The 27,862-nt window shown below is 41.2% G+C and overlaps 1 protein-coding gene across 1 annotated transcript; it reads right to left on the minus strand.

The window, feature by feature from the left end:
- Positions 1-149: 149 nt before the first annotated feature.
- On the minus strand, positions 150-27,855 carry LOC149323281 (S-adenosylmethionine synthase-like). The gene is made up of 9 exons (XM_089510628.1): positions 27,708-27,855; positions 22,746-22,823; positions 20,723-20,845; positions 18,198-18,319; positions 15,483-15,626; positions 13,927-14,145; positions 7,123-7,305; positions 2,912-3,045; positions 150-317 (listed from the first exon to the last, which is right to left on the minus strand). Exons 2-9 carry the CDS (start codon positions 22,816-22,818, stop codon positions 215-217), a joined length of 1,101 nt encoding a protein of 366 aa, XP_089366754.1. The 5' UTR covers positions 22,819-22,823; positions 27,708-27,855; the 3' UTR covers positions 150-214.
- Between the last annotated feature and the right edge of the window lie 7 nt (positions 27,856-27,862).

The raw sequence follows: 27,862 nt of genomic DNA on the forward strand, positions 1-27,862 counted from the left end.
TTGCTATTTGGAAATGTTATACACACACACAAATTTTCAAGCTGTGGATGCTTGAATAAAGATAAAGAACCCATGGATACAATGGCTAACTGTGTTTTTTAATACTTTAAAAATACTTTAAAGACTTACAGAATGTTTTATATGCAGTAGCTAATTTCACAGTTTGTTTTTCTGGAAGATTAGGTGTGATTGGCACCTTGGCGCCAAGACAGCTCTAATAAACCAGCGTCTTGGGTTGTTCCCATGTGAATTCTTCTCTTCCAAAATGTCCATAGCACGCTGTCTGTTGGTAAATAGGACTCTTCAAGTTCAGTTCCCTATAAGCAAGGAAAACACATTTCTGTTATGTCATACAAGATTAGCAGTCCAGCCCTAGGCATGTTCAATTTTTAGTGAGCCTAGGCTTACTCTCTAGTAAAAGTCTTTGGGTGCAATCTATTTTATATATCTTCAGTTTAAATTTTAAAAATCAACAACTATGAACTCCAAATGGAGACTGGCTGATAACACAACAAGCTCAATCCCATTTTGTTTCAACATGTGTAAAACCATAATTACGAATTCTCCAGGAACGTATGCCCAACCCCCATGTAGTTGCCAATGTTTTTAATGCTTCTTACTTCTCTGAGGGCAACAATAGATGTCTTAACTGCATATTTCTTTAATGTGTCTTTTCTATTAATATATAAAGGTGGGGGGCACTTTAATAGTAAAAAGAACTGTACAGGAAATGGTGGCCTTTTACTTTGTCGAATGTATTGTGTTTCCAGACTGCTTCTGATATTGAGCTGGAAGTGGAGAAATGGAAGTGGGAGGAGGAACAATGGATTAATTATTTGGCATTTTATCGTTATTGTTGTTATTGTCAACCTGGACACATGGCGACCCGGTGAATGAGACATCTCCAAGCCCTCCTATCCTCCACCTCTCTGTTCAGGTCGTGGAGACTCAAGCCCATGGTCTCTATGATTGCGCCTTTCCATCTGGCATGCAATCTTCCCCTCTTTCCTACAGCATCATTTATCTAGCTTTTCCAGCATCATTATCTTTTAATTTGGCATTTACTGGATTGCAACTCCCAGCATTGCTCATTATTGGTAATGTTTGGTAGGGCTGATGAGAATTACAGTCGGCCCTTGGTATCTGCTTGACTTTGGTTCCAAGACCCCCTGAGGACACCAAATCTGTGGTTGTTCAAGTCCCATTAAATCCAATGGCATAATGAAATGGTGTACCTTCTATAAAATGGTAAAAACAAAGTTTACTTTTTGGATTTAATTTATTTATTTTGTTTATAGTGGGGGTGGATTTTCAAGCTGTGGACAGTTGAATCTGCCATCTGTTGGGAATGCTTTGATTGAGAGTTCCTGCATGGGAGGGGGTTGGACTGGATGGCCCTTGTAGTCTCTTCCAATTCTGTGATTCTAGGAATTGTGGATTGTGCATCCATGGATACAGAGGCCCAATTGTACAACCAAACAACAGCTGGAGGCTCACATATTTCCCACCTCTGAACTAAGGAGAGATGGTTCAGCAGTCCTCGCCCTATACATTCCTTTTCTATTAATGTGAGACCGTGCACCACATTGTATGTGAAGACTAATCCAATCCTGTCTGATTTATCCCACAATTATATGCGCAATTATATGCCTACACTGCAGACAGTGCAAGCACATACATACTCCTTTAACTGTCACCTTCTATTTTGTATTGTATTACAATTTTTACTGTACACCGCTATGATCATTGCGGAATAGCGGTCTATAAAACATATTATTATTATTATTATTATTATTACATAGAATATAAATTCCTACAATTGTAAGGAATGGGAAACTAATGTGGTTACAAGAGGTGTTTGGAGGAGATGAAATGTTGCTATACTAGCAAGAAGAACCACTAGATGGCTCCTACAGAAATGAGTGGTGAAGCTGCTGCTACTGGAAAACACTGATTCCCTATATGTGGGGGGGGGGGGAGTGTTTAATTACAGTGGTACCCCGGGATACGAATTCACCGCGTTACGAAATTTCCGGGGTACGAAAAAGTTACATTGGAAAAAACTGTTCCGGGTTACGAAGGATTTTTCGGGTTACGAAATTAATTTCAGCGCGAAATTCAAATCGGAAGCCGCGGCTAGCGGCTTTCCAGCGCCTTTTCGGGTTGCGAAATGTATCGGGTTACGAATGGCGCCGCGGAACGAATTAAATTCGTAACCCGAGGTAGCACTGTATAACCAACCTTTGTGACCCCTCCAAGGGCCATCACTACCTATAAAGCCCAAGTTATGATAAAAATAATAAGAATAAGAATGGGTTTGTGTGTTATGTGCCTTCAAGTTGTTTCAAAATAATGACAACACTATCATGAGGTTTTCTTGGCAAATTTTGTTCAGAGTAGGTTTGTCATTGCCTTCCCCTGAGGCAGAGAAAGTGTGACTTGCCCAGGGTCACCCACTGGATTTCATAGCTGATCTGGGAAGAAATTGTCTGGAATTCTTTTTATTCTACTGTTTGCTTTCAGATACTTACAAGACACAAATTTTCTTTCTTCTCAAGTGAGAAAGGTATGGTTCAAATTGTCTTACCCTCTAGTCAAATATTTTAGTTTAGCCTCCATGATGGGACGGACAGTGCCACCTCATCTGAATCCAGGAGACTATTTTAGAGGCTATGCTGTGCAGGCCACATCACAAATATCGTTCTGTCTTCCAACAGAGAGAAATAGCAGCGATATCATGGGAGTGACAAGGGGGCTGAAACTGATGTTCCCACCCCTAGCATCTGACACATATATGGTTGCCTCACTCTCCCTAATGGTAGGGCTGGCTCTTGTGCTTGGGATGTCTCACAAAGGCATTTCAACAGTTTGGTATCCCAGGATCCATTCGGGGGGGAGGGGGGGGACAAACCTTATGATAGGCCCAAGGCAAAGATCAAAATTCTTTTGAATGATATCAAGCAGCTTATCTTCAGATCTGTCTGAAGTACCATAATGGAACACTGAGATGGCCAGAGGGTGACTCAATCCAATAGCATAGGACAGCTGAAGATATACAAGCATGTTGTAACTGAACAAGATTTGAGTTCCTATGGATTAGAGAAATATATAAAAGGTATAGAGAACATGTGGCCTTCCAGATGTGGCTGAACTGCAACTCCCATCATGCCTTACTATTGGCTGTGCTAGCTAGAAATGATGAGTGCTGATGCCCAACAACATCTTGGGAGTCACATTTTCTCCACTCTTGCTGTACAGCTTGAATCTCTCATCACTTCCAGAAAACATACAGGGGTAGTCGTGTTGGCCATATAGCACATCCAGTAACAATGATAATCCAATATGTCTAGACATATGGAAGGGAGACATATTGGACTGCAAAAGAAATATCTTTTTTGTGTTGCAAAATGGATGTTAAATTTCCTGGACTTTGAGAACCTCCCAGTAGCCACATGGCCAGAAGGAGGAGGTTCTAGCCTACAAGTAATATCCCTCCGTACCATCTGAACTGAAAACAAAGACAGCAAAATGCAGGCCTATGACTAACATCTTCATTTTTTTTCTCCTGTGTGGTTTTCAACACTTTGCCTGATGAAGAATGCAGTGTAGCTTCGAAAGCTTGCAACATGTATATTGTGCATTTTGCTTGTTCAAATAAAGGTATCACTGTTTGGTGGATTTTTGTTGTTATTCCTCTCTTGCAGGTTAGTTTATCAGTGAAAAATGGAACCTGGATCACTTTTATTTTAAGTCCACCATTCTATCCGCTACCCAAAGGGTGGGCAACATCCCAGGATCGGGAGTCTGTAGCGCTCCCCCACTGGACCTTAGAAATTGTACCTTCCCCCTTAAACTCCAACCTCAGTTTTTAAAAAGGCTTTACAATCCCTCTAAGAGTTGGATGGTTCAATTTGTCAGAGTGCCCCTCCCAAAGTTATTTTAAGACCAAGGAGGGCTTTTTCAAACAGAAAGTAACAAAAGTCATTTCTGGTTTTGAAAAAAGAAAAGCTCTCTATAATAATTTTTTTATATACTTTATAAAGTATATTTGCGCTGGTATTTAACACCTGAAAAAATTTCGAAAATATATAAGAACAGTTCACCTATTTGCTGGAAATGCAAAAAAGAACAGGGCACCTTCTTCCACTGCTGGTGGTCTTGTGAAAAAATAGGGAAGTTCTGGGATATGGTAAATAAAACTTTATCAAAAATGCTGAATATTACTTTACAAAAACTTCCAGAACTGTACCTGTTGAATATAATGGATGATGCGCTAGAGAAGAAATGTGGTAAAATTCTTTTTTACGCAATTACTCTAGCAAGGATATCTCTGGCAAGATGGTGGAGGACCGAAAAAATTCCCGAAAGAAGTGAATGGCTAGAGAGTTTGCATGAAGCAGTCGAAATGGATAGGCTGACTTTAATCTTAAGAGGAGAGACATTAAACGAAGTAGACCAAACATGGGGAAAAGTACTGGAATATCTCGGGGGGATCGGGAATATATAATGAATCTACAAAACAGATATCCACAAATATATGAATTGTAATGGAATTAGGTATCGCGAGGGAGAAATAATGAAATTAAATAAGTCTCAACAAGCAGAATCTGATTTGCACAATCTCCACAAAATTGTTGAATATGTTTTAAGCTTCCAAGAAGTAAGTGCTGGCTCGAAGAGAAGATAAATGAAAGTCTAGACTTTATACAAGAAAAAACAACTAGCAAGAAGGGGGAGAAGGAAGTCGTATGAATGGATAGAAGAAAGAAGGTTTTAGTATGTCGTAGAAGGTTAGAGTATGTAGGAATGTTAGTGGAGGGAAAATTAGTAGGTGAAGGTATGGAAGAGAAGGAGAAGTAAGGAGAGACGTAGGAAGAATGGGTTAGGATGAGTGGAATATTTGAAGGGAGAAGAAAAGTGAAAAGAAGGAATTGTATGGAAGGGACGATAGGACAGGAAGTTAGAAGATAGGCTAGAAAGGGGTGTAGGGTTGCTTTTGAAAGAGTAAATGGCATGTATTTATTGTAATTGTTTATGTTATGCTGTTGTAAGGATGAATATATATTTGTTTGTATGTGTTAGGTTTATGTTTGGTTGAATGTACAATAAAGTATTAATAAAAAAAGAAAAAAGAAAAGAAAAGAAAAGCTCTCTGAGACCAGAAACAGCTGGGAAGCAGAACTAACAAAATCCTTCCTCACACTCTAAGGGACTTTTTTTTACTGTAAAACAGTTTTTTGAACTTAGTGGGGCATGTTGGTGGGGTTTTACTTTGGCAACCTCTGCATGATACCATACTGTGTTTCTCAATGCTGCTTTAAACATATTGGATGTGAGAGTTGTCTCTTCAGAAAAGAATATCCCCAGTCTTCAGAGGTTTGGTAAATATCATGTATTCCATCTTTAACCAAGATGGTTAAATTTAACTAATTGTAGCACATCAAGAAAAAAAAGTAGCCTTGTGTTAGAACCATGGAATCTTAAAAGTTAGAGGGGACCACAAGGGCCATCTAATCCAACAACTAAAGCACCCCGAAAGATAATCCAGTTTTGCCAATGTGAGTAAACCCAGAAGGGATCACTGTTGAATCGCACCTTCCTGACAAACTGTCCTGGTACCATGTAAGTCAAACAGACACAGACAGACACAAATCTGTATACTGCAAAGGGCTCTTGAGACTCACTGAAAGAAAGAGGTTGGAGGCATGAGCTTTTATAGACTTGAGCCTACTTCCCCAGATGCATGTTTAATAAGTAGGCTCATGCTAGTCTCAAAAGTGCTACAAGATCCCTTTGCATACTGCTTTTCCAAACTAACATAGCTATGTCTTTGTATGTATGTATGTATGTATGTATTCTCTGTGTGTGTGTGTACACATACTGTATTTCCTATATGTATACTCTAGTTTTGTGTGTGTGTGTTTCCAAATGATGTTTCTGTTGCCCTGGTACCAGCTGCAGTATTTCATTCCCACTCTCAAGTGTATTTCTTTTCAATTCAGAGACACATCAGAACAATTTCCCTTCTCTTCCTTTTTAACTTCCTTCTCTTTTTTTCCTTTTTAAATCTCCCCTTACAGTTGCAATATCTCATTGCATCAGTAAAATGGCACTGTTGCACTATGAGAATTTTTTTAGAGGAGAAAGTTTGCACTTCAGACCGTAGTATCACTTTTGTCAAAAAGCCCCCCCCCCCCCCCGCCTTCAAAAAATTGAATGAATGGACATGGAGATAACAACAAATGGCAACCCTCAGCAAACCCAAGGAGCTATATCACCAGAATTCACACTTTTTAGACCTACAGTATATGAAAAAGAATTAAGAATTAACATCTTAAATAAATATGGTTGACTACATGATGTGTATACATTGAATGTGTGCCCAGCAGTACCTGTTGGTGTTAGATAACACTCCTGAACATGCCATGGCATGCATCTGGTGAATCAGTGAAGAGTATCTTAACAGTTGCACTCATTCAATATGGGGAGAACTAACTAGAATGAATTAATTAATCATTTTATTTGTATCACACACCAGAACAACCACCCCCAACTAGGGCTGACAGGTAGAACAAGGGACAAGGCTCCTGGACCTTTAATGGCTGTGCAGAAGAGAGGGCTTCAGCAGGTGCTGCTTTCATGGCTAAAATTCCCTCTCCTAAACTATTAAAGGTACTGGAGCCCCCCGTCCCTTATTTCACCTAGCAACCCTATACCCAACATGCTGCTTTATAGATCAGTACAAACAACAAAGCTCATAACTTTTACAACTTTTGTGAATGCTGTTTTTCCCTTTTGTTTATCACATGTCTGGAAAGACACTTTGATTCTTAATAAATGCAATATTTGTGACATTATTTCCATAGTTAGAGTGGTCTTGTGTCCTGTTTTACAGTCTTCTTTATGAAAAAGCTAGAGCTCCAACTCTTTAAGGAAACAACATTCCTTATTAAATAGTCATTAGTGTGCTGCATTGAACTCTCTCTGAGGATGATTCCTCCCTTTCTAAATAGCTGATTATTGTGTACCTAAATTAAAACCTTCCCTATAACACACTGGGGGAACAGTGTCTATTTTGCAATTGTCTTTGTTCTTGCTGCAAGGAAACTGGTTCTTTCTTACCTGGACCAAAACTCTCTTGCACAAGCCTGCCTTCACCAAGGATTTTGCCACCCAGCGAGCTGCATATGCTGCCGAACGATCCACTTTGGAAGGATCTTTCCCCGAAAAAGCTCCTCCACCGTGGGATCCCCAGCCACCATAGGTATCCACAGTTATCTTTCTGCCAGTCAGGCCAGCATCACTCTTTTAAAAATAAAATAAAGACATTTACTTTGATATCACAAATAAAATTCCATCCCTCGATACTGTAACAACCACTTCAGTGTATGCATACCTTGCTCAATGCGTACCTTACTAATATGGCAGGTTAATATGTAATCTAATACTGTAACAGCAACCTCAATGTAAGCATCACTCAATGCATACCTTGTTTATACGGCAAACCACCGCCACAAAATAAATATCACTTTAAAGCAAATCACAGCTCTCCACTTTCCATTGCCAGTGCATTTAAAAACCTGAAGACATATTTACACTATGATTTATTAAGTGCACAATAGTGCTAGGCCATTAAAAAAGACGCAAAAGTAAAAATAATATGTAAAAATATTTGCCAGAATTTATGGCACTGAGACACAAAGTACATAAATGCTATAAACGGACTGAGGACAGGTAACAAAATGAAGTTGTACCGTATAATTGAAAAGTGGCATATTAGTAAAGCGGTTGAAAGGAAAGCACCATAAAGCTGTTGGAAGTAAAGAGACATCAGTGCTTGTTTTTTTAGTAATTAGGGAAGAGAAGAAACTTTGAAATGCTTGTCTTGTTTTCATCTCTATGTTCCCTGATCTTTTTTTTTTAATTCATTTTTATTAAAACACACAAACATAAAAAGCATAAACTACATTAGATAGATAGATAGATAGATAGATAGATAGATAGATAGATAGATAGATAGATAGATAGATGGTAACTATGAACATAACTAAACATACTAAACATACACTACATATAACTAACACACGAGTGACTTCCTCCTTACTGATGGTTACAATAATTCATTTAACACCTAGAACTGATATTTGCCTCTGATAAGAGTACATCAAAGACATAATTTCTAGTCTTTCTTAAAAACTAATTAAGAATTTTTCCTTGATTAAAGTGGATAATTTACCATTCTTAGCAAGTTCAACCATCTTCATCAGCCAGCCTTCGTTTGTTGGAGTTATAACTTCTTTCCACCTCTGGACTCTTCTACTAAAGTAGATGTAGCTTTGTTTTGCCTGTCTGCTTCCCTATTTCTGATGAATTTCTCGCAACAATAAAAATAAATTTTGTTTTGCAACCTTACCAGAGCATCCTGCATATTTCTAACCTGTTTTATATCAGAAGCTCGTGTTGCAGAGGGGCATAACTGCACTCTAATTATACCAATATTTCCTACAAAAGCAAGGTAGGTAGGTACACTTGTATTCCTACAGTGTCAAAAGGAAAAAAGGGGTAATGAGGTTACATTCATATGGCTTGGCAGGAGACTCTTGAAATCCACAGAACTTCCTTATTATTATTATTATTAAGCTTTATTTATAAAGCGCTGTAAATTTACACAGCGCTGTACATACAATCTTTTTAATTGGACGGTTCCCTGCCCTCAGGCTTACAATCTGACTAGAGGTCCACAGGAATCTACATATTTGCAGATATTGCTTTGAATCCCACTTTGGGAGAAAGGTGGGATATAAGACATAAATACATAAACATTTAGAAAAATTCATGGTTGCTGACCAAAACATTCCCAAAGAGCCAGGTTTTTACACAGTATTGAGGGTGCAGTTACTGTACATTAAAAAAATGAAGCACCACAGAAGACAAAATTCCACACCTTTCTAGATGTACATGTTTTTACCATTCCCTTTCTTTCTCCCATCAGGTAGTCTTTATTTTTAAGACTTAAGATGATCTTTTTAAAAGAGTTTTTTCCTCCTGACTTGAATTTGGCCCAGTATAATGACCTCCTGCCCAGTATAATGACCTCCATTTGAATCTATTCATCATCTCATACAAAGCTTTCAGGTTCTTAGAAATACCTATCCAGAAAAGCAATGGATTCTGACATTAGCAGCTCCATTCACTGGATTACATTTCTGTTATAATGGCCTGTTACAGACTGCCAAAATAAAGCTGCTTGGGGTCTCTTTGGAGGTATGCTGTTTAAATGATGCATGCACCCTAAGAATCCGGAAGCTGCACCAAAGCTGCACTCTAGTGCTTAGGAATAGAGTGTGGCTTTGGCGCGACCTCCGGACTCTTAGGACCCATGCATCATTTAAATAGCATACCTCCAAAGAGACCCGAAGCAGCTTTATTTTGGCAGTCTGTAACAGGCCAATGAATTGAACTCCCCACTTCCAGGGAGAAATTCAACAGAAGAGAATTTGTACACCTCCTTTGATAATATTTTTACAACATTGCCACCTAGTGATCATTTATGATCACTGCTGCTATATTTAAAGAAGCACACCTTTATTGCAGCACATTGTTGTTGTGTGCCTCAAGTCATTTCCAACATATATATACATTATGCAGAGAAAACACACATTTTTCTGTAAGAAGAAGACTTCAAGGAACAATGGTCAATCATAAACGTCTTGAAGGATGTTCTCTTACCACACATCTGCTTGGTAACAGAAATATAATTGTTTTTAGCAGCTCCAATTTAAGGAAAAAATCCAAATAAAAGAAAAGAATGCAAGTTTTTTGTGTTTTTTTTGGGCTATGTGACCACGTTCTAGAAGAGTTTATTCCTGACGTTTCGCCAGCATCTGTGAAGATGCCAGCCACAGATGCTGGCGAAACGTCAGGAATAAACGCTTCTAGAACGTGGTCACATAGCCCAAAAAAACCACAAAAAACTATTGATGCCGACCATGAAACCTTCAACTTCACAAAGAATGCAAGATTTAAGTTCTTCCATTTGATTTTAACTAAAGTCCTTGCAAAGTTTGAAATGTTGCTTTTCAAAAGTAATTCATTCCCATTATTTGTTATAGTGTTTATAGCGAAGTATTTCATTGCCATTGTTTGTTCCACTATTGGAAAATAACTTGTTACATTATTTGCTGCTTTGCTTGTTGTTTTTCCATTCCTGCTTGTTGCACTTAAAAAACAACAACATAGGTTTGATAAGAGACTGATGTAAAATTTGCAAAAATTTCTATCAAAATGGCTCTAAAATGCCTTTTAATTTATTAATTAATCAATACCCCACTTTTCTCCTATATGGGGCTAATGAAAAACTCCTACTTGTTGCCTCAAGGAGCTTCATTCCCAATGGCGGGATACATACCGCCATTTAGTACGTATAGGATACGTACTAGGGTTAGGAAGGGGCGGTGCTTCCACACACCCCTAACCCTAGTACGTATTCAATACGTACAAGATGGCGGCGCCCCTTCTACATGGGCGCCGCCATCTTGACGTATCGGACGCTGAGCGTCCGTACGCGTCGCGGGCGTTGTGACGTAGAGAGTGCGCCCCTGGCGCCTCGCTACGTAGCAAACGTGACTCAAGAAGAAGCTCCATTTTGGAGCTTCTTTTTCAGTCTGCACGGGAGCCGTGCCGTGTGGAGGCTCCGGCTCCCCCGCAGACTAACCGGCGGCGGCGGCAGACCGCCGCAAAGCGGCGGTTTGTATCCCGCCATTCTTATCTTAACTTGTATGACTTGTAACTCTTTAATTTCACGTTCCATATTCTTAGACTACCTACTTACCTCACACTCAGAACAGCCAGAAATCAGATGTTCATATAATGATACCATACAATTCCGTAAAGTGAAATTCTGACAGTATCTACACAGAAGTAAGCCCCATTAGATCCAAGTGGGACTTATTCCCAGGTAAACAGACATAGGATTCCATCTTAAGAGCTCTTAGGTTCAGAAGAGATAGTGATTGAAGAGACAGAGAGAACATTTCTAATGTAACCAAACTATGGGCTGCAATGCATCTGTGTTTGCTCAGTGTGCAGGAGTCACTTGGATAACTCTGATCCCCTGTCTCTGCTGATCCCAGTGAGCAAGAAACTACCCTTATTCTTTCCATAGCTTTACTCTACTTCTTGGTTACAGTGATACCAGGAGAGTCTTGATTTAGACAAGGGCTAAGTTCATGGACTCATAATGTCATTTGTTAACTGATACAAATGGTAGTGGGCATTTCTATAGGGAGTTATTGGAAACCAGTAGGATGTGTTCCAATGGAGTGGAACTAGTCAAGAGGCTGCATCTGCACTGCAGAAATAATGCAATTTGATATTACTTTAACTGCCATGGTATGATGTTATGGAATCCTAGGATATGTGCAGTGCACCCGCATCATACACGGACGCACCATATGCGGCTTTCAGCATATGCTGAAAGCTACCAGGTAGCCCGTGGGACCATGCGGGGCACAATGGGCGGCGCATCCCATTAAGAGTAATGGGGCATGCGCTTGTGGTGCGCATGTGCCCATGGTGCGTGTGCACTGCTGTGCTGCCGCACCGCCGCACACTGTGCCATGCACAAGCCCCATTATTTTCAATGGGGCTGAAGCATATGTGGGTTTTTTATACACAAGGGGGTCCGGAACGGATCCCCCGCGTAAAAAAGGGCACACTGTAGTTTGTTGCTGCACCAGCGTTTTCTGACAAAGAAGGCTAAATATCTCACAAAACTACAAATCTCAGAATTCCATAGCATTGAGCCATGGCAGTTAAAAGGGTGTCAAACTGCATTATTTCTGCAGTGCAGGTACAGCCAAAGTTAGTGATTTTATTCAAGCTGCCATGAGCTTTAAAGAGGTTTTAGGACTTACCTTTTTGAGGCTCAAAACCCCTCCCTCCCATAAAAGTCCAGTTGCTCACTCCTCACCTAAGCCAGCAGATGAAACTCCTTCCAGCCACATTAAAATCCAAGATCCTACTTTCTTTATCCCACTCACATACCTCCTTCTAAGCAGGCAAAGGAAACCCATTCCTCCAATGACAGCAAGATTCCAGTTTCTTTCTACCCTCACACCACCCTTCTAAGCAGCAAAGGGGAATCCTTTCCTTAAAATAATGGTAAGCTTTGAGTTTCATCCTCCTTGTCCCCCATGCTCCTTCTTCTAAAAAGGCAGAGAAAACCCCTCCCTCCCAGCCACACCAAGACTGCAGTTGTTTTCTCTTCCTATACATTGTGAATGAGACTTTGTTTTATTTATTAATTTCTGGAGATATGTAAATTTGAAGTGTTGCAAACCAGGGCAATGCAAATTAAAACTCACCTGTACATTGCTTTTACTGGAGAAAACAACAAGTAAACAGCATGGGGTGCACAACCATGGCCTGGCAGACTTTTTAAAAATCTTCTACAACTCCCATCAGCATTAGCTAGGGCAGCCATTGGTGAGTGAATATGGGAACTGCAGTACAAAAATATCTGGAGAGCCATAATTCCTAAAGGAGGAGGATGGAGAGGGGGAAGAAAGAGCTCTCTAAGGGCTTGTTTACACTGGTACAAAATACTGTACTAACCCCAACGCCTGTGATGGCAATCTCCACAATGTATGGCTATTTCTAGGGAGGATCAATGGCTTTTGGCCCTTCACCTGACTTTATTCTGAAGGTGGTGGAAAACCTTGTGATTTTCAGGAAACCTCAGAGTGCCTCTGGCTCTTTTGGTTGTGTGGACAATTGGATCAAGTCTGATGTGGCCATCCAGAGTCTACACATCAAGAGTCATGCCGTTCCACTTGTCCTACCCTGAGCAGCACGGGGAATGGGATGGATCTCCTTCAAAGCTTCTGCCGCTGCTTCCTCATTAGTTGAGAAGATCCCTGTGAATGTCTGCCCAGTGCACTGCCACTTCTGCTGAGGTCAGAATGGGGTGCCCTGCCCATGCGATCAGTCAGGAGGAAGTAGATCAACACCTCCTTTATAGATCACATGGCTGGACATCTCCTGGAGATGTCCAGCTATACAGTCTCACTTCCCCCCAACTGCATGGCTAGACACCTCTTAGGTGGGGCACCTCATTCTGACCCCATCAATAGTGAAGGCACACTGGGCAGGCTCTTGCAGGGAGCTCCTGACCATGACGAAGGCCAGCAAGGCCAATGCCATGTCAGCTTGGCTGGCCCTTGTGTGTAACAATGTGGCATCATACCAGATTCAATTGAGCTTGTGTGGTCACTATTGTTTGTAAAAGGCCAATCCAAGGCATAATCTTCCACACAGGTGCCAGATGAAACAGCCAGTGTAGATGCACCCTAAGCGTTTTAGGTTAATTTTTCTGTTGAGTCCAACATGTTTTGAGTGCAAGGGAAAAACACAATACTCCATCACTGGGAGTTGAAATACACTGGTGCAGTCTAGGAGGGCATTGCCTTTATACCAGGGGTGCAGAAAAGCTGGCTATCCAGGTGACTTGGACAACCATACCTATAATCCCTCACTAATTAATTACCTTCTAGGGACTGCAGTCCAACACATCTGAAGATCCACATTTCCCCCAGCTTTGATCTGTAGGTTAAATTGCCAAAAGTACTGTACTTTACCTGGCCTAAATACAACCTAAAAGCACCAGATCCACTCTCATCTGGGAAGCTGAGCAGGGTTAGTCCTGGTTAGTACTTGGATGGGAGGCTACAAATGAATTCCAGATGCTATAGACTATACTTCAGAGGAAAGAACTGGCAAAACCACCTCTGAGAAGTCCTTGCCTAAGAAAATAATTGGGCTGCCATAAGTTAATAGGAGACTTGAACACAGGCGCACACGCGCACACACATACACACACACACACACACACACAGAGAGGGAGAGGGAGAGAGAGAGGGAGAGTACCTTAGGACCCCCTTCCAAAAATGCTTTACTGGGCAGGAGGTGGTAGATTTTGTTTGCATCCAGGTATTTGGCTGGAATCACTTCTTTCACAACTTTGTCCATCAGCTCTTTCCTCATCTGCTCTAATGGCACCCCAGGAGCATGATGCACAGAAATGACCAAGGTGTGCACACGGAGTGGTTCTAGCACACCCTCAACTTCTCGGTATTCCATTGTGACCTGGGAAATGAGCAATAGGACATCAACTTTAAACTGTTACTTTTCAAGTATTAAGTAAAACTCAGCTTCTCTCAACCCCTGCCATTTTTTACACCATCTACTGTACAAATCAATTATCTTTTCTTTTGATATTCCCAAATATTTTATGTTGGTCAACTCAATGAGCTCTTATTTTCTTGCCATCTTATTCTAAGCAAGTTTACTACACAACCCCACTGAATGCCAACAGACTCTTTTCATGGATAAGCATGGTTATGACTGGAGCTGGAGCTTTCATTTTACTGAAGGCCTGACTTGCAGTTTTGTGAATCTGGAAGGATGAGAATATTGTACAAAGAAAAATGTTCTCGTGCATCAGGAAAAGTGCAGCCGTACTCAGTTAACCTGACTGTTTGCTATTAATCATGAGTGCTGGGTTGGTATTTTCTTAATGGGAGCTAAGTGTTAAGTGATGTCTACAGTGAGGAGACACCACATGCTCCAGGGTGAAACTGGGTAAAGTCACATAAAGATTGAGACATTTAAAAATAAGACATTAATGCTCATCCATAAATGAAAACAGAATCTACAGTTGGGCAATGCCCTTTGGCTGGTCTTAGTTATACACTGCTGTGGGCTTAACTGGATTAGAAGCAGCCTTGGGAACTGTAGAGAGATTTACATTTTTGTTCTTTGGCACTCCAGTACAGGAACAGAGGTTTGCTACAGAAATCTGTTTTCTTCAGCTCTGTTCTATTAGCATATAAACAGATACTACCAAAACAATGTACATTTCAAGTTGTTGTTTTTTTCATCCAAAAGAAGGAAAGTCCTGTGACACTAACCATGGATGTTTTATAAGGGAGCAGGAAAATATCTGAGTTTGGTTGTAGAACATACAGGTTCAAATTTCACTTTATTCATAAGGTTCATTGGGTGGCCTTGGGTAAGTGAGACACCATGTGACATGCAAAGGGATCTTGCAGCACCATTGAGACTAAATGAAAGATAGAAATTGATAGCATGAGCTTGCATAGATTTGAGCCTACTTTCTCAGATGGAGTAGGGTCAAGTCTGCGAAAGGTCATGCTATCAACTTGTCTTTCATTTAGTCTCAGTAGTACTGCAAGATCCCTTTGCATACTGATTTTTCAGACTAACATAGCTATGTCTTTGAATTCTACCACCATGTGATATACTTCTAAAATGCTACCGTGTAGCTTCCAGTCACAAAAAGCAAACTTAAGGCCTACTTCAAACACTGTCACCTAACCACTCATCCCACTTCTCTTGTTCAAAGTGATGCTGAAAAGCAATTTGAATATGGAACAATTTGACAATGTTTCCTATTTACCAACCTGTGTCTTCCCATCTGGTTTTAGCCACGACAAAGTTCCATTTCTCTCCAAAGATTTGATCTTTGCATTCAGTTTATGGGCAAGTAAGATAGTTAAGGGCATGCACTCCTCAGTTTCATCAGTGGCATAGCCAAACATCAAGCCCTGCATTGAAATTCATATGCATATTACAATAGGTTTACTGTCTTTTACAACACACCACTGTGCCAGATTCCCTTTACCCAGGCTGGCCCCACAGTTCAACCCCTGAGGATCCTGCCTTTTACCCTGCCCTTGTCCCTGCAATTCTTCCCTTACTGGATTGGGTTACTGGGCCTCAGGGTGACCCCTTTAAATGTGGACATGTGCTTATGTTGCTGTGGTGAGTTTATATTGTTATGCATGGCCTGACTCCAATTCAGCCTTGACAGACAGTCAGATACAGGTTTAAAACAACAGAAATAGATGTTTTAAACATAGTATAAGAATATGGTAAACTCTCATATTCTATTCTGTTCTGGCTCCTCAGTATCATAGTCAGTTTTCCCTTCTTTCTCAAATCCAAAACTCTTGTCTATTAGCTCAAAATACTGTCTGTGTTAGCTCAACACCTTGTCATTATCAATTACCAACTCTGTCTGTCTCTTCTCAGACATACACTCCTGCTTTTGAAACTTTCTGATCATCGGCAGCTTCCCTTCAGGGAACTTCTTGAGCTGTGAATAGCTGCCTGAAAGTCAAGTCATCCTAGTGCCTCTTCCACAGTTACATCAGAAATAGCGTTACATACAAGGTAGGTACAAGATTATCACTTCAGAACATGAAAACTCATGACTGAAATATCCTTCAATGACACTCCTGCAGTTCCACCTCTGTCTCCCTTCAATCACCTCCATGAAGCCTTAGCTCTCAGTCCTCACCTTAAGCCACGTACTGATCCCTTTTGATTCCAAGAGTGAATAAGAATTTATACTGGGGTCTCCTTGGAGCTCTGTGGACTAGATGGGTAGTGAATCTTCCATGGAAAATGCAAGATTTGAGAAATGACCCAAGGAACATGAGAAAAGCACGCATGTCTGCAATAGCATACCTGGAATATTTGAACCCCTGGTGCAGATCATTTTTTCATATCTCCCTCCTCTCTTCAATAGTCTTTTTGGATATGGTGGAGCTGCTTGCTGGGTGGGAAAGGGAGGAGACTTACTTTCCCACCCAGTCAGTAGAGCTGCCAGACCCAGAAGGCAACTCCTTCCCACCATAGCCTTTTCTATGTCTGACTAAGCAGCTGGCCAGGTGAGAAAGGGAGGAGACTTGCTTTCTCACCTGGCCAGCAAAGTTGGCAGACCCAGAAGGCAGCTCTTTCTCACCAATGCACTGGGTGACACCCCACTCTGAGGTGTCACCCAGTGTGGTCCACGTCCCTTTCATCCCCTAATGGCACCCCTGCCCATCTGTCCAATTCAACATGTCAACAAATTCGGACAAAACAAAGGTAGGCACATCATTAAGGCCTGAACAGGGGGAAGTGGAGGGGGGAAACACTCCACATTGCTCTTCCCATGAAATCACTTTTCTTTCCTTTAAAAAACAAAAACAAAACAAAACACAGTTTTCTTAATGTGTGGGTTCCATTAAAATAAGTTCAGCTTTCTTTTCTTGCTTTTCCATGTTGTTCTTTAATGCCCCTTCCTCTGCTCTGTAGGGAATTGATAAGATCTGACCTGCCATGTCTCAATGGTGATGTACAGATGCATAATGTGCTTGTTCACATCCATCCCTTTGGGGCTAGTCTCTGTGTCTCAATCAAACCTACCTCATAGGGTTGTTGGGAGAATAAAGTAGAATAGGGGAGGAAGGTGGACCAGATTTAACATCTTGATGTCCTTAGAGCAGTAGTTCTCAACTTTTGGTCCTCCATTTGTTTTGGACTTCAGATCCCATAAGCCCCAGCCAATTTGGCCAACAGTTAGGAATTATGGGAGTTGACGTCCAAATCATCTGAAGGAGCAGATGTTGAGAACCACTGCCTTAGAGAAAAATTAGAACATAAATACAGGAAATTAAATCAAATTGAATAAATCCCTGATCAGCTCCTTTGTTCCCCCCCTCCTATGTTGTTCCCTTCCATCTCTTTCTACTTTTGTTTTTCTCATAACTAAAACTGCTGATATCCCTGGAGTCTAGGCAGGGATATATCTTTTTTGCTTATGAAACTATAATGGAGCCAAAAAATTGACGACAACAACAACACAATAATTCAGATTTTCTAAAAAGTGTTAATTATATCCTTACATTGATGGGGGTTTTTTTGCATGGGGAGGTCATGTCAGCAGAATTAAGATCTATTAAGCCTAGTTCACCACGCTAATCACTATATTCTACTATTCCATATGTAGCATCTTGAATCAAAACAACAAGGCTGGGATTCCTCCATCCAAACAACTGCAATGTGGTTTGGTGGCTCTCATGTCAAAGGGGCAGTAAATCCACTCAGTATTTACTCCAAACTTTAATGGAGCTATCCAGGGTGTTGAATGTAGTTCAGACCATTAAAATTCAAGCTAAAACACAGTGATAGTATCCCTAAAAAACCCCTCTAATACTAAGTTCCTGACTACTTGCCCATGGTCACAACTTTGGACCAATAGTCCCTTCTCCACTGGCCTCTAGTTAGAAAATATAGTTTATTTAAAGTATACTGAAATGCTTCAAAAGGAAGAAAGAAGAACAAGTTACCTGGTCTCCAGCACCAATATTGTCATCCTTGTCATCACTCCTTCCACAGGAAATGGCCTGTTTGATTTCATGACACTGTTGTTCCAGGGCTACCAACACAGTGCAAGTCTTATAATCTAATCCTGTGGAGATCATCAGAAAATACTTTCATAAACAGCTTGTTTGGATAATCTAAACCCAACTGTTGTGTATTCAGTGGGGCTTAATGCTAAGTGCGTCTAAAACTGCAGTACATCTTATATTCAGCTATAGTGACAGCTACTGCCTCCCATGTCTGCGAGTGGTGAATCCACTGTGGGTTGTAGTCTGGACTTTAAAGGAGTTATCCAAAGGGCTGTACATATGTGAGATCTTACTGAGAGACCTCAAGCCCACATGGTTGGCACACTGTGGTAGGAAGCCCTCTCAGTGGGAATAATCCAAAAGCTCTGTATTATGGGGGCAATATAGACAGTTAGGTATCTTGCCTAATATAAGAAAAGTAAGTGAAATTTGCATAGATAACTCTGTTGGTCCTGCAGAATATATCTATAAGTACAGTTTTCCTATAGGCTTAGCTCTACTGACTGGAGGAACAGGCACTGATGGCTGGTGGCTATGAAGTGGGAGGGGAGAACTCGTGTTAATCTGAAATTTAAAAGAGTTATACAGGGTACTGAAATGTGGCAATCCTATTTTAGGGCCATAGTTCAGCACCTCAGATAGCTCCTGAAAAGTTCAAATTAAAATCTAAAGTAAATACACTATCTCACCAGCATGGCATCCACCAGCCATCATTGCTCAATTGTGAATCAGTCTACAGAAACACCATATGCATTACAGAAAGAGCAGATACATTTGATGGTACGGTGGTGAAACCTTTCTTGATTGGCATCACTTCAGAATCTATATTGACAGAGCCATATGACTGAATGCTCACCCACCTAAAGTAGATTTTACAGAAAATATGTTACTGGACTGCAGTTTCCACCAATCATAGCCACCATAGCCAATGGCAAGAAATGCTTGGAGCTGCAGTTCAATGATCTCTGGAGGATCACAAGATGCCTGCCTTGAGTTAGTAGTGCTTGAAAATTTTCTAGGAAAAATAAATTTAGACAACTTCCAAGCATCATACAGAGCTGAAGTGCATCCAGATTTTTCATCTTTCATAGGACATTATCACACAGGAAAAATGAAAGGAGCATAGCGCTATGCTCCTATCAATACTGTGCAATAATGCAAAGATTTTCACACGACGTCGCCATTATTACGCAATTATCCCATGAATAAAGAGACAAAATCGCACCACTTTTTATTCACGGGATTTCCCCATGAATAAAAAGTGGCACAATTTTGCCGCTTTATTCATGGGATAATTGCATGATAATGGGGACATTGCACGATGTCATGTGCAAATCTTCACTCATTTCATGATATTGAGAGGAGCATAGCACTATGCTCCTGTGTTGTTTTTTCCCGTGTGATAAAGTCCATATAGAGACTTTCCCCTACAGTGGCTCATTAAAGCAAAACATAGAAACATTAGTGCTCACATCTAGTGCTGACAAAGAAAATTAATTTGTTAATTTTAAACCACAGAGAGCATTTCATGGAATAAATTCATTTGTTAAATGGTTGCATTGTAAAAAATCAATTAAAATTATGAGAAAAGAGACAGAGTTGAATTAAAGTAATGAGAAATGTTGATGATTGCTATAAAATAATGTAGTTGGCCTTTAGAAGAATATCTTTTTGTTTTGAATGACTCCAGTTTTTTATTAGTATTGGCTGGAGTTCATGATTACAGTTACAAATGTGTAATCTAGAGTTATGTATCTGTAATTGTTTCATATTCACAATCCTTGTGTATTCACAATCTTGTCAATACTGATGTTCCCACTCCTCTCTCATGAGCAATCTCCAAAGCAAGGAGGAATTTCAAGAGCAATCCTATTTCTGATTTTCACGACACAGAAATCACAGGAAGGAGGGGGTGAAAATGTCAGTCTGCTGCATCCCAATCAATAGGAGAACAGATCTCTGTAGTTCCTAGCAGCTGAACAGCTGCTGGCCAGTAAAGCTGGATTTGTGTGTGTGTGTGTGGGGGGGGGGGGGTTGGGCCAGGAGATGCTACTAAGAGCTGGTACAGATGGCCCTAAAGTGGCGGCTTGATGCTGCCCCTTTGAGCACCGTATCGGGGCTGTGGCAACCACACGCCACAGCCCCAATCCGGTGTTTTTCCAGCCCAAAAAGAAGTGGCAAAATGCCAAGGTTGGTTATGATCTTCATGAGGCATGTGAACACTTTGATGCTGGAGCACCACAATGCTGTCTGCCATCTGGTCAGGCGGGTGGCGTGACGCCAGTTGGGTGCAGCGGCAGGGCATGCATCCACAGTGCTCCCAAGCCATTGTATTGTGCCAGTCTGTTCAGGCTATTAGTTAAATATATTTAACTGAGTAGCTGATCTAGAATGTCGGCTATTATTACAAAGCTCTGTATTAAAATCATTTTGGAAGGACTAGTAACAAGCATGCAACACACCTTTGGAGGAGTCATCATAACCAATCTCCTTGAGAGTATCTCTCACAACTTTCTGGTAATCCACAACAGCTTGGGAAGTTATTTCACCACATAGTAAAATCATCCCAGTTTTGGCCACACATTCTGCAGACACATAGGTAGGACAAAAAAGTGAGTTCCCTGTTGTTGCATATTCAAATTATTTTTTTCATTCTAAAATATACAAACTTGTGCTCTTATCCTTTTAGGCCAAAAATGGAGAACCTCTGTCTTCCAGATGTTTTGGACTATTGCTCCCATAATAATTTAGTATGGGATATGCTGGAAGACTAACTCATAAGGCCCTCACTTGAATGATAAAATGTAGGTTGATATTTGTTCACAGCAAGCCATTTGCCTTTCTGGAAAGTCCTCTCTTCTCCTATACATAGCCCAGCTGTAACTGAAGTATTTACTCAGTGAAGACGAATGGCTCCCATGTCAATGGGGTGGTGAATTCACTCTGAGTTTTTGACTGAATTTGAAAGAAATCATCCATATTGCTGAATCAGTTTGGAGGACAGAGTTCAACACCTTGGGTAGCTCCTAAAACCCAAGTCAGATTTACCTCCCCACTGACATTTATTTGCTTTACATCAACCATTTGTAGCCTGAAGGACAACATTCTGCTGCTTATTGTTGTAACTAGTCCTTATTAGTTCATTCATTAGATTAATCAACTAAAATGTTAGCTGAAAAATCAGTAGAGGAGGTCCAGTATTAGCCCTTATTGATATACTTTCTCCAACCTTTACTTTCTAGAAGCAACATACCTTAAGATTCTGTGGACTTTTTTTTTTTTTTTGCTCAGCTTTTAGCAACCACTGAATTTAAAATGTTTTTAAATATAACTCTCCTTGCAAGCTAGCTAGCTATGTGCTCCAGTGGTAGTGATGATCATGTAGTATAGCTTAGGTACTAGAATTGACAAGGGGTATGTGTGACCCAGCATGATGTGTTGGCCAGAGTGGTTTAGTGGTTTGAGTGTTGATATAGAAATTTGGGAGACCAGGTTTCAACCATGGACTTAATGGGTGACCTTGGGCAAGTCACTCGCTCTCACCCTCAGAGAAGGCAATGGCAAACCTCCTCTGAATGAATGTTGCCCAGAAAAGATGGTCATAAGGTTTGCCATTAGTCAGAAACAACTTAAAGGTACACAACAGCAACAACAAATATGTATGTGTCACAAAATAATTGTGGTTTGTAGGATGCAAGTGGGAAGCCTTGTTGGTTTTCCCTAGGCTGAGCCCATCTCTCATCCCAGTTTTTAAGATGGTTTAAATATGAACATGAGTGTCCCTGCTGCTCAGGTTCTAAACTAGAAAAATATATTCTAAAATTTTATAAACAGAGGGTAGAAATGAATGGAGGTGCTGTATCACTGATGATGATGACACAGGCAATGGCCAAGCCATGCCAAAAACAATATGCCTGGTTCTCCTAAATAAAATAGTTCAAAACCAAAGCTTCCATATTAAGCTTATACCATGCAATCAGACTGCCACATTTATGGGATTTCACAAGGGATCCAGACTACGAGTGTAGTATCTTCCACTAGTCATCCTCCTGTGTTTTCCTAGTTTTGTTTCGGGGACCCCTTCCCCTCCCATAAATACATTTGAAAATCCACCAAGAAGAAAAAGACAGAATACTGCTCAATGTCTTCTACTAGACAGAGCTAAGAGCTGTCTCTCTAGAATCCCCTTGTATTTTCCCAACAATACATTATTGTTGCTCATGATGAGAAATACAATTTGTCCTGCAAAATCCAGCAAATGCCAAGACCCTCATAGATATACATCTGAGGAAGCATGCTCAAGTCTATGAATATTCATGCTACCAACTGCTTTCTTTCAGCCTCAAAGGTGCTACAAGATCCCTTTGCATACTGATTTTCCAGACTAACACAGCTACTGTATGTCTCTGAATTCTATCTAACAAACAGTGTAAGTGATATACTGTATGACTTCCCTAGATTATGCAAAGCCACATATAAACTTACCACAAGCTACCTTGGCATCTGGATCAACCTTGATATGCGCATCAAGAACAGCATCACTGATCTGGTCACACATTTTATCTGGAAAGGAGGAAACAATATTAACAACCACCAGGTTTTCTGTAGTTCAAGCAGTTCTCCAAACAAGCCTAACTACACCAAGAATAACACAGAACCTGTTATGCTTCAACTTCATAGCCAAAGTTTGGGAAATTTACTTTTTGAACAACCGCTGCCAGACTCTCTTGGCCAGCTTGACCCAGCCTTGGGACTTTACATGTCTCTCTGGCTTTGCTTCGCGAACGAAGATTCAGGAAAGACGCATCTTGCGCTTTGTACAAGCGCGTTGGTGACTAAAAAGGCCAATCCGGGACAAACAGGTCTGGTTGCAGAATGCACAGCGGAAAGTCTCCTTGGGTGATGTTTCCAGGTTGCGGTTCTTTCTGCGTTGTCGTTTCTCTTTGAGACTCGTTCACCGTGACCTTTCGAAAAAGGCTGCAGCATCGTGGATAGTGCGTCTCCATGCCTCCCGATGCAAGGCCAGGGCGGACCATTGTTGGTGATCAATTTGGCCAAGCCTGAGATGTTGTTTCAGGGAGTCCTTGTATCTCTTCTTTGGGGCGCCCCTCTTACGCTGACCCGTGGCGAGTTCACCGTAGAATACTATTTTGGGGAGGCGATGGTCCTTCAGCAACATTCGTCACATAGTCAGTCCAGTGTATATTTAGAATTGTGCGTAAACAGCGCTGATGAAAGCGTTCAAGGAGTCGTAGGTGCTGGCGATAGGTGACCCATCTTTCAGACCCGTAGAGGAGAATAGACAGTACAATGGCTCTATACACACTGATTTTTGTGCTTCGCCTCAAGTGTTTGTTACTCCAGACTCTTTTGTGAAGCCTTCCGAATGCACTATATGTCTTTGCCAGTCTATGATCGATCTCTTTATCAATCTTGGCAACAAGGGGGTGTCAATGGAGAGGGACTTTACAAGTACTCAGCAGAGAAAGAACTCCTGTGAGGCAGATAAGCACTCAAATTTTAGATGTTATGAAATGGCAGCAACACAGCTATGTCTTTGAATTCTATCTAAAAGACAATGGCGGGGTACAGACGGGCAGGGGAAGACGTCTTGGAGGTGTATTCTGCTGAATACGGAGCCTCCAGAACGCCCGCCCCGGGGGCGTGGCTCAGGTGTATGGGGATTCCACATGGGGGGCAGTGAAGACGCCTCACCTGGGGCCATTTCTGACCCGCAGTTTCCATACCGCCGCCTCGGAGGACGCTGCAAAGAGAGAGGTAGCTTCTGCACGGGTGGCCAAAAACGGGGCTTTTTTTTTCTTTTGCCGGCTGGCAGATGCGCAGCTGCAGCGCTCAGCACCGGCGGCAGAAAGCCTATGTGCACATTTAAAGCACCCAGGCCCCTTTAAACTTTTTCCCTCGCCCTGCCCAAGAACAATGGTGGTCTCCTGCCAGCTGGTGATCAGCTGGTGTTGGCATCCTTGTCCGCTTGCACGTTGGTAGTGTCACCAGCATCATGGATGCCTCCTCTCCTTTGGTCCCCGCGCTCTTGCTGAATCTGCAATGCACAGCCACAGCTGTCGCCGCTGCCACCGCTGCCACCGCTGTCCCCCTGTCATCCCCCATCACCTCCCTTGTACATATGTAAATATTTAAAGTTTTAGTGGTTTTTTTATTGTTAGGTGAAAATGGCGCAGGAATGTGTGTAGGGGTTCACTTTAAATTCCAAACTTTCCACAATTCTAGCAGCGCATGCGTACATGTTGCTCTAGGGTTAGGGTTAGGGTTAGGGTTAGGAGCATTAAAATAGAGTGCAGCTGTGCTGCAGCTTCCACATCTGCATGGCATCTGACGCTCTAATTAGAGCCTCGGTGCAAAATGCGCATGTTCCAGGACCCCGACTCATTATGCGATGCAGCAGACACGGAGCTTTTAAATGGGCAACTTAAATTAGCGGCGTAACAATTCTGGCGTACCGGTGCAGCAGCTTATAGACGGAGATGCGCAGCTGCGCAGTATATAGAAAAGAAGCGGACTCCTGGAGACCTTGTGGATGAGACATCTCCAGACTCCACTGTGCTCCACTGATCTGCTAAGGCCCTGCAAATTCAGGCCTGTAATCTCTCTGATACAGAGTCTAGCCATCTGGCATATGATCTTCCTTCCTTCCTTCCTTCTTTTCTACTTTTCCTAGCATCATTGTCTTTTCGAGGTATTTGTGCCTTCTAATGATGTGGTCAAAGTATGACAGCCACAGTTTCATCATCTTGGCTTCCAGGAAGAGTTGAGTTATCTGTTCAAGGACCCATTTGTTTGTCTTTTTAGATGTACACAGTATTCTCAGCACTCTTCTCTAGTGCCACATCTTTAAAAAGTTGATTTTCTTTTTATCTGTTTTCTTCAGTATCCAGCTCTCATATTCATACACAGTAATGGAGAGAGGGCCTAAATACCCTAAAGACACCATATCTGATCTGATCTTTGAAGCTGTGCAGGGTCACCCCTGGTTTGTACTTGGTGGGAGACTGCCAATGAATACCAAGTGCTGTAGGCTATATTTCAAAGGAAGGGCTGCTGCTACATATTAAGTATACATAAAGTTATGCAACATAGACCATGATATAGAATCATGCCCATTGTACTGCTAGAGATGGCAAGAAGTACAGTCAGCCCTCCCCATAGGCGGGCTTGCCATCCACTGCTTTGAGCTTAAGCAGAAGTCAAGCTCCGGCAAAAGTAATGGGATGCATACCTGCACCACCATGAGCACGAGCCGCCATGAGCACGCGCCCCATTATTTTCTATGGGGCTTGAGCATACACTCTTTTCCCAATATGCGGAAGGGGGTCTGGAATGGATCCCCCGTGTATGGGGCGGGCAGACTGTAGTGAGGGAATTTCTACCTCCTGTGGCAACCTTAGACCTTGGGTACCATGCACCTTACCCTATTTTTGAAAGTTAGATATGTATCCCATCTTTCCTCCAACGAGGTCAGGGTGTCCTATTTGGCTCTCCTTTTCTTTACTTTATCCCCATAATCACCCTAAAAGATAGGTCAGGCTGAGTGTGACTAGCCCAAGATCAACCAATAAAGTGAAGACTTGTACCTTGATTTCCCAAATCCAAGTAGTAGTACAACACTGTAGTTTCTACACCATACCAGCTCTCCACTGAGTGGGTGGAGGTGGGGCATCTATTACTCTACCTCAGGCAGAAAAATGTCTCGAATTATACCTGATATTCATCCTGGAAGTCAAGTCATTCATTGTCATAAACATTTCAAATGGCATCTCCAAATAAGGCTGATTTATAACTGAAACTTTACTTTCTTCTTCTGTCTTCTGACAAAACCAGCATAAAAACATCAAATAAACTTATACTGTCTCCCACGTCTTGATTTATTTACAACTAATTTTTCCTCTCCAACAGAGGTAGATGGTTGATAAAAGGGTTATGATTCTTTTTTAAAAAATCCAACCACAAGCAACAGAAAACTTTACTGTGGACCAGACATATTCTTATAATGAAACCTAACATCTGGGATGGGCATGTCCTAACTTGCCCTAACAAAGTCAACAACACACGAGATAAGTATACAGTGGACCCTTGTTATACGCTGGGGTTTGGTTCCAAGATCCCCCGTGTATAACAAAATCCATGTATGCTCAAGTCCCATTAAATATAATGACGTAGCAAAATGGTGTCCCTTATAAAAAATGGAAAATCAAGGTAAATTTATACTTTTTTGGAACATTTTCAAACCGTGTATGCTTGAATCCGTGTATAAAAAATCCGTGTATAAGAATGGCCAACTGTAATTGAATGTGAATGAATTAAATCAGCCCTATTGTGTGTGTCCTGTGCGTTTAAGTCATTTCCGACTTATGGCAACCCTAAGGCAAACGTATTATGGGATTTTCTTGGTAAGATTTGTTCAGAAGAGGTTTGCCATTACCTTCCCCTGAGGCTGAGAGAATGTGACTTGCACAAGGTCACCCAGTGGGTTCTTATGGCCAAGCTAGGAATTGAACCCTGGTCTCCAGAGTCAAAGTCCAACACTCAAATCACTACACCACGTTGACTCTTTGAAACCAGTCCTCGGTAGATAACAAGATTTAACATTTGTACAGCACATCTTAATGCTTAGAACATTTTAAGTGCATTATCTCACCATCTTTACAATGTTGTAGTTTATTATATCAGTAAAATAAAGAGATTTTGCTGCCTGAGGCAGTGGGATCAGGAAGATTCAATGTCAGTGGGATACTGAATCCACTCTGGGGTTCAGCTCTTCAAGGAACTTAGCCCTGTTTCTTAAAAAGATCCAGCAACATGGAGAACTCTTTTAAAGTGTGACATAAAACCTAGAATAGAGGCATCACTAAGGGCTGCAGGGGGTGCAAGGTACACCAGGTACCACCCTAAGAATGGAGTGACACCACTGTTTCTGCCTTTTGGCAGAAATGAGTTGTGGCATTCACCTTCATCTACTTAAAACACTGAAAAATTGGAATGAGTGGGTTGAAATTAAGTGGGAAGAGAAGGGGAGCCCATATTATTTTTTAAAAAAATTAAAAAATTATTTTAAACATTAAAAATGTAATTTTTAAAAAAAAATATTCTTTTAAAAAATTATTTTAAAACTTCACATCACCAAATTTTCACTTTAACCACATGAAACAATGCACATGTAAATACATTTAAGCTGTAAGTATAGATTGTAATGTAAAGGTATAATTTTAATTTTGCTAGTTTTTTATGTCACAACTCTTGCCATTAAATTCAGTAATATATGGGAATTACAATTTACATGTAACATTAGTACAAAGAACTACTAAGGATTATATATGGTACGACACTGGAGGATGTCAATCGAAGGGAGTGACACCATGAGTTATCATACATAGTGATGCTAACCCTAGTGTAGTTGATGCCAACTGCACTGACCTAGAGTAGATTCTCTGTTTCAGTAACATGTAGGCCACTGGCAAGAAACAAAGGACAGGGTGCCACCCTGTGTTCCCAGATTTGGTATAAACAAGCTGGTTAAAATGGTAATTGGACTTGATTTTTAGGCTGGCATCATCCTCTGGAACCAAGGG

This window comes from Sceloporus occidentalis, unplaced genomic scaffold (genome assembly GCF_023333645.1).
Source record: "Sceloporus occidentalis isolate IW3139 unplaced genomic scaffold, rSceOcc1.0.p SCAF_1, whole genome shotgun sequence".
Lineage (NCBI taxonomy): Eukaryota > Metazoa > Chordata > Lepidosauria > Squamata > Phrynosomatidae > Sceloporus > Sceloporus occidentalis.

Bases quoted from the DNA above. Each gene is read 5' to 3' on its own strand.
- LOC149323281 (XM_089510628.1), bottom strand. From the start codon at position 22,818: ATGTGTGACCAGATCAGTGATGCTGTTCTTGATGCGCATATCAAGGTT. The intron at 18,320-20,722 runs GTGTGTTGCATG...TGATCTCCACAG, and splicing joins TTATGATGACTCCTCCAAAG to GATTAGATTATAAGACTTGC. The intron at 318-2,911 runs GTTTGTCCCCCC...CCTTGCTTATAG, and splicing joins TGCCTTGGGCCTATCATAAG to GGAACTGAACTTGAAGAGTC.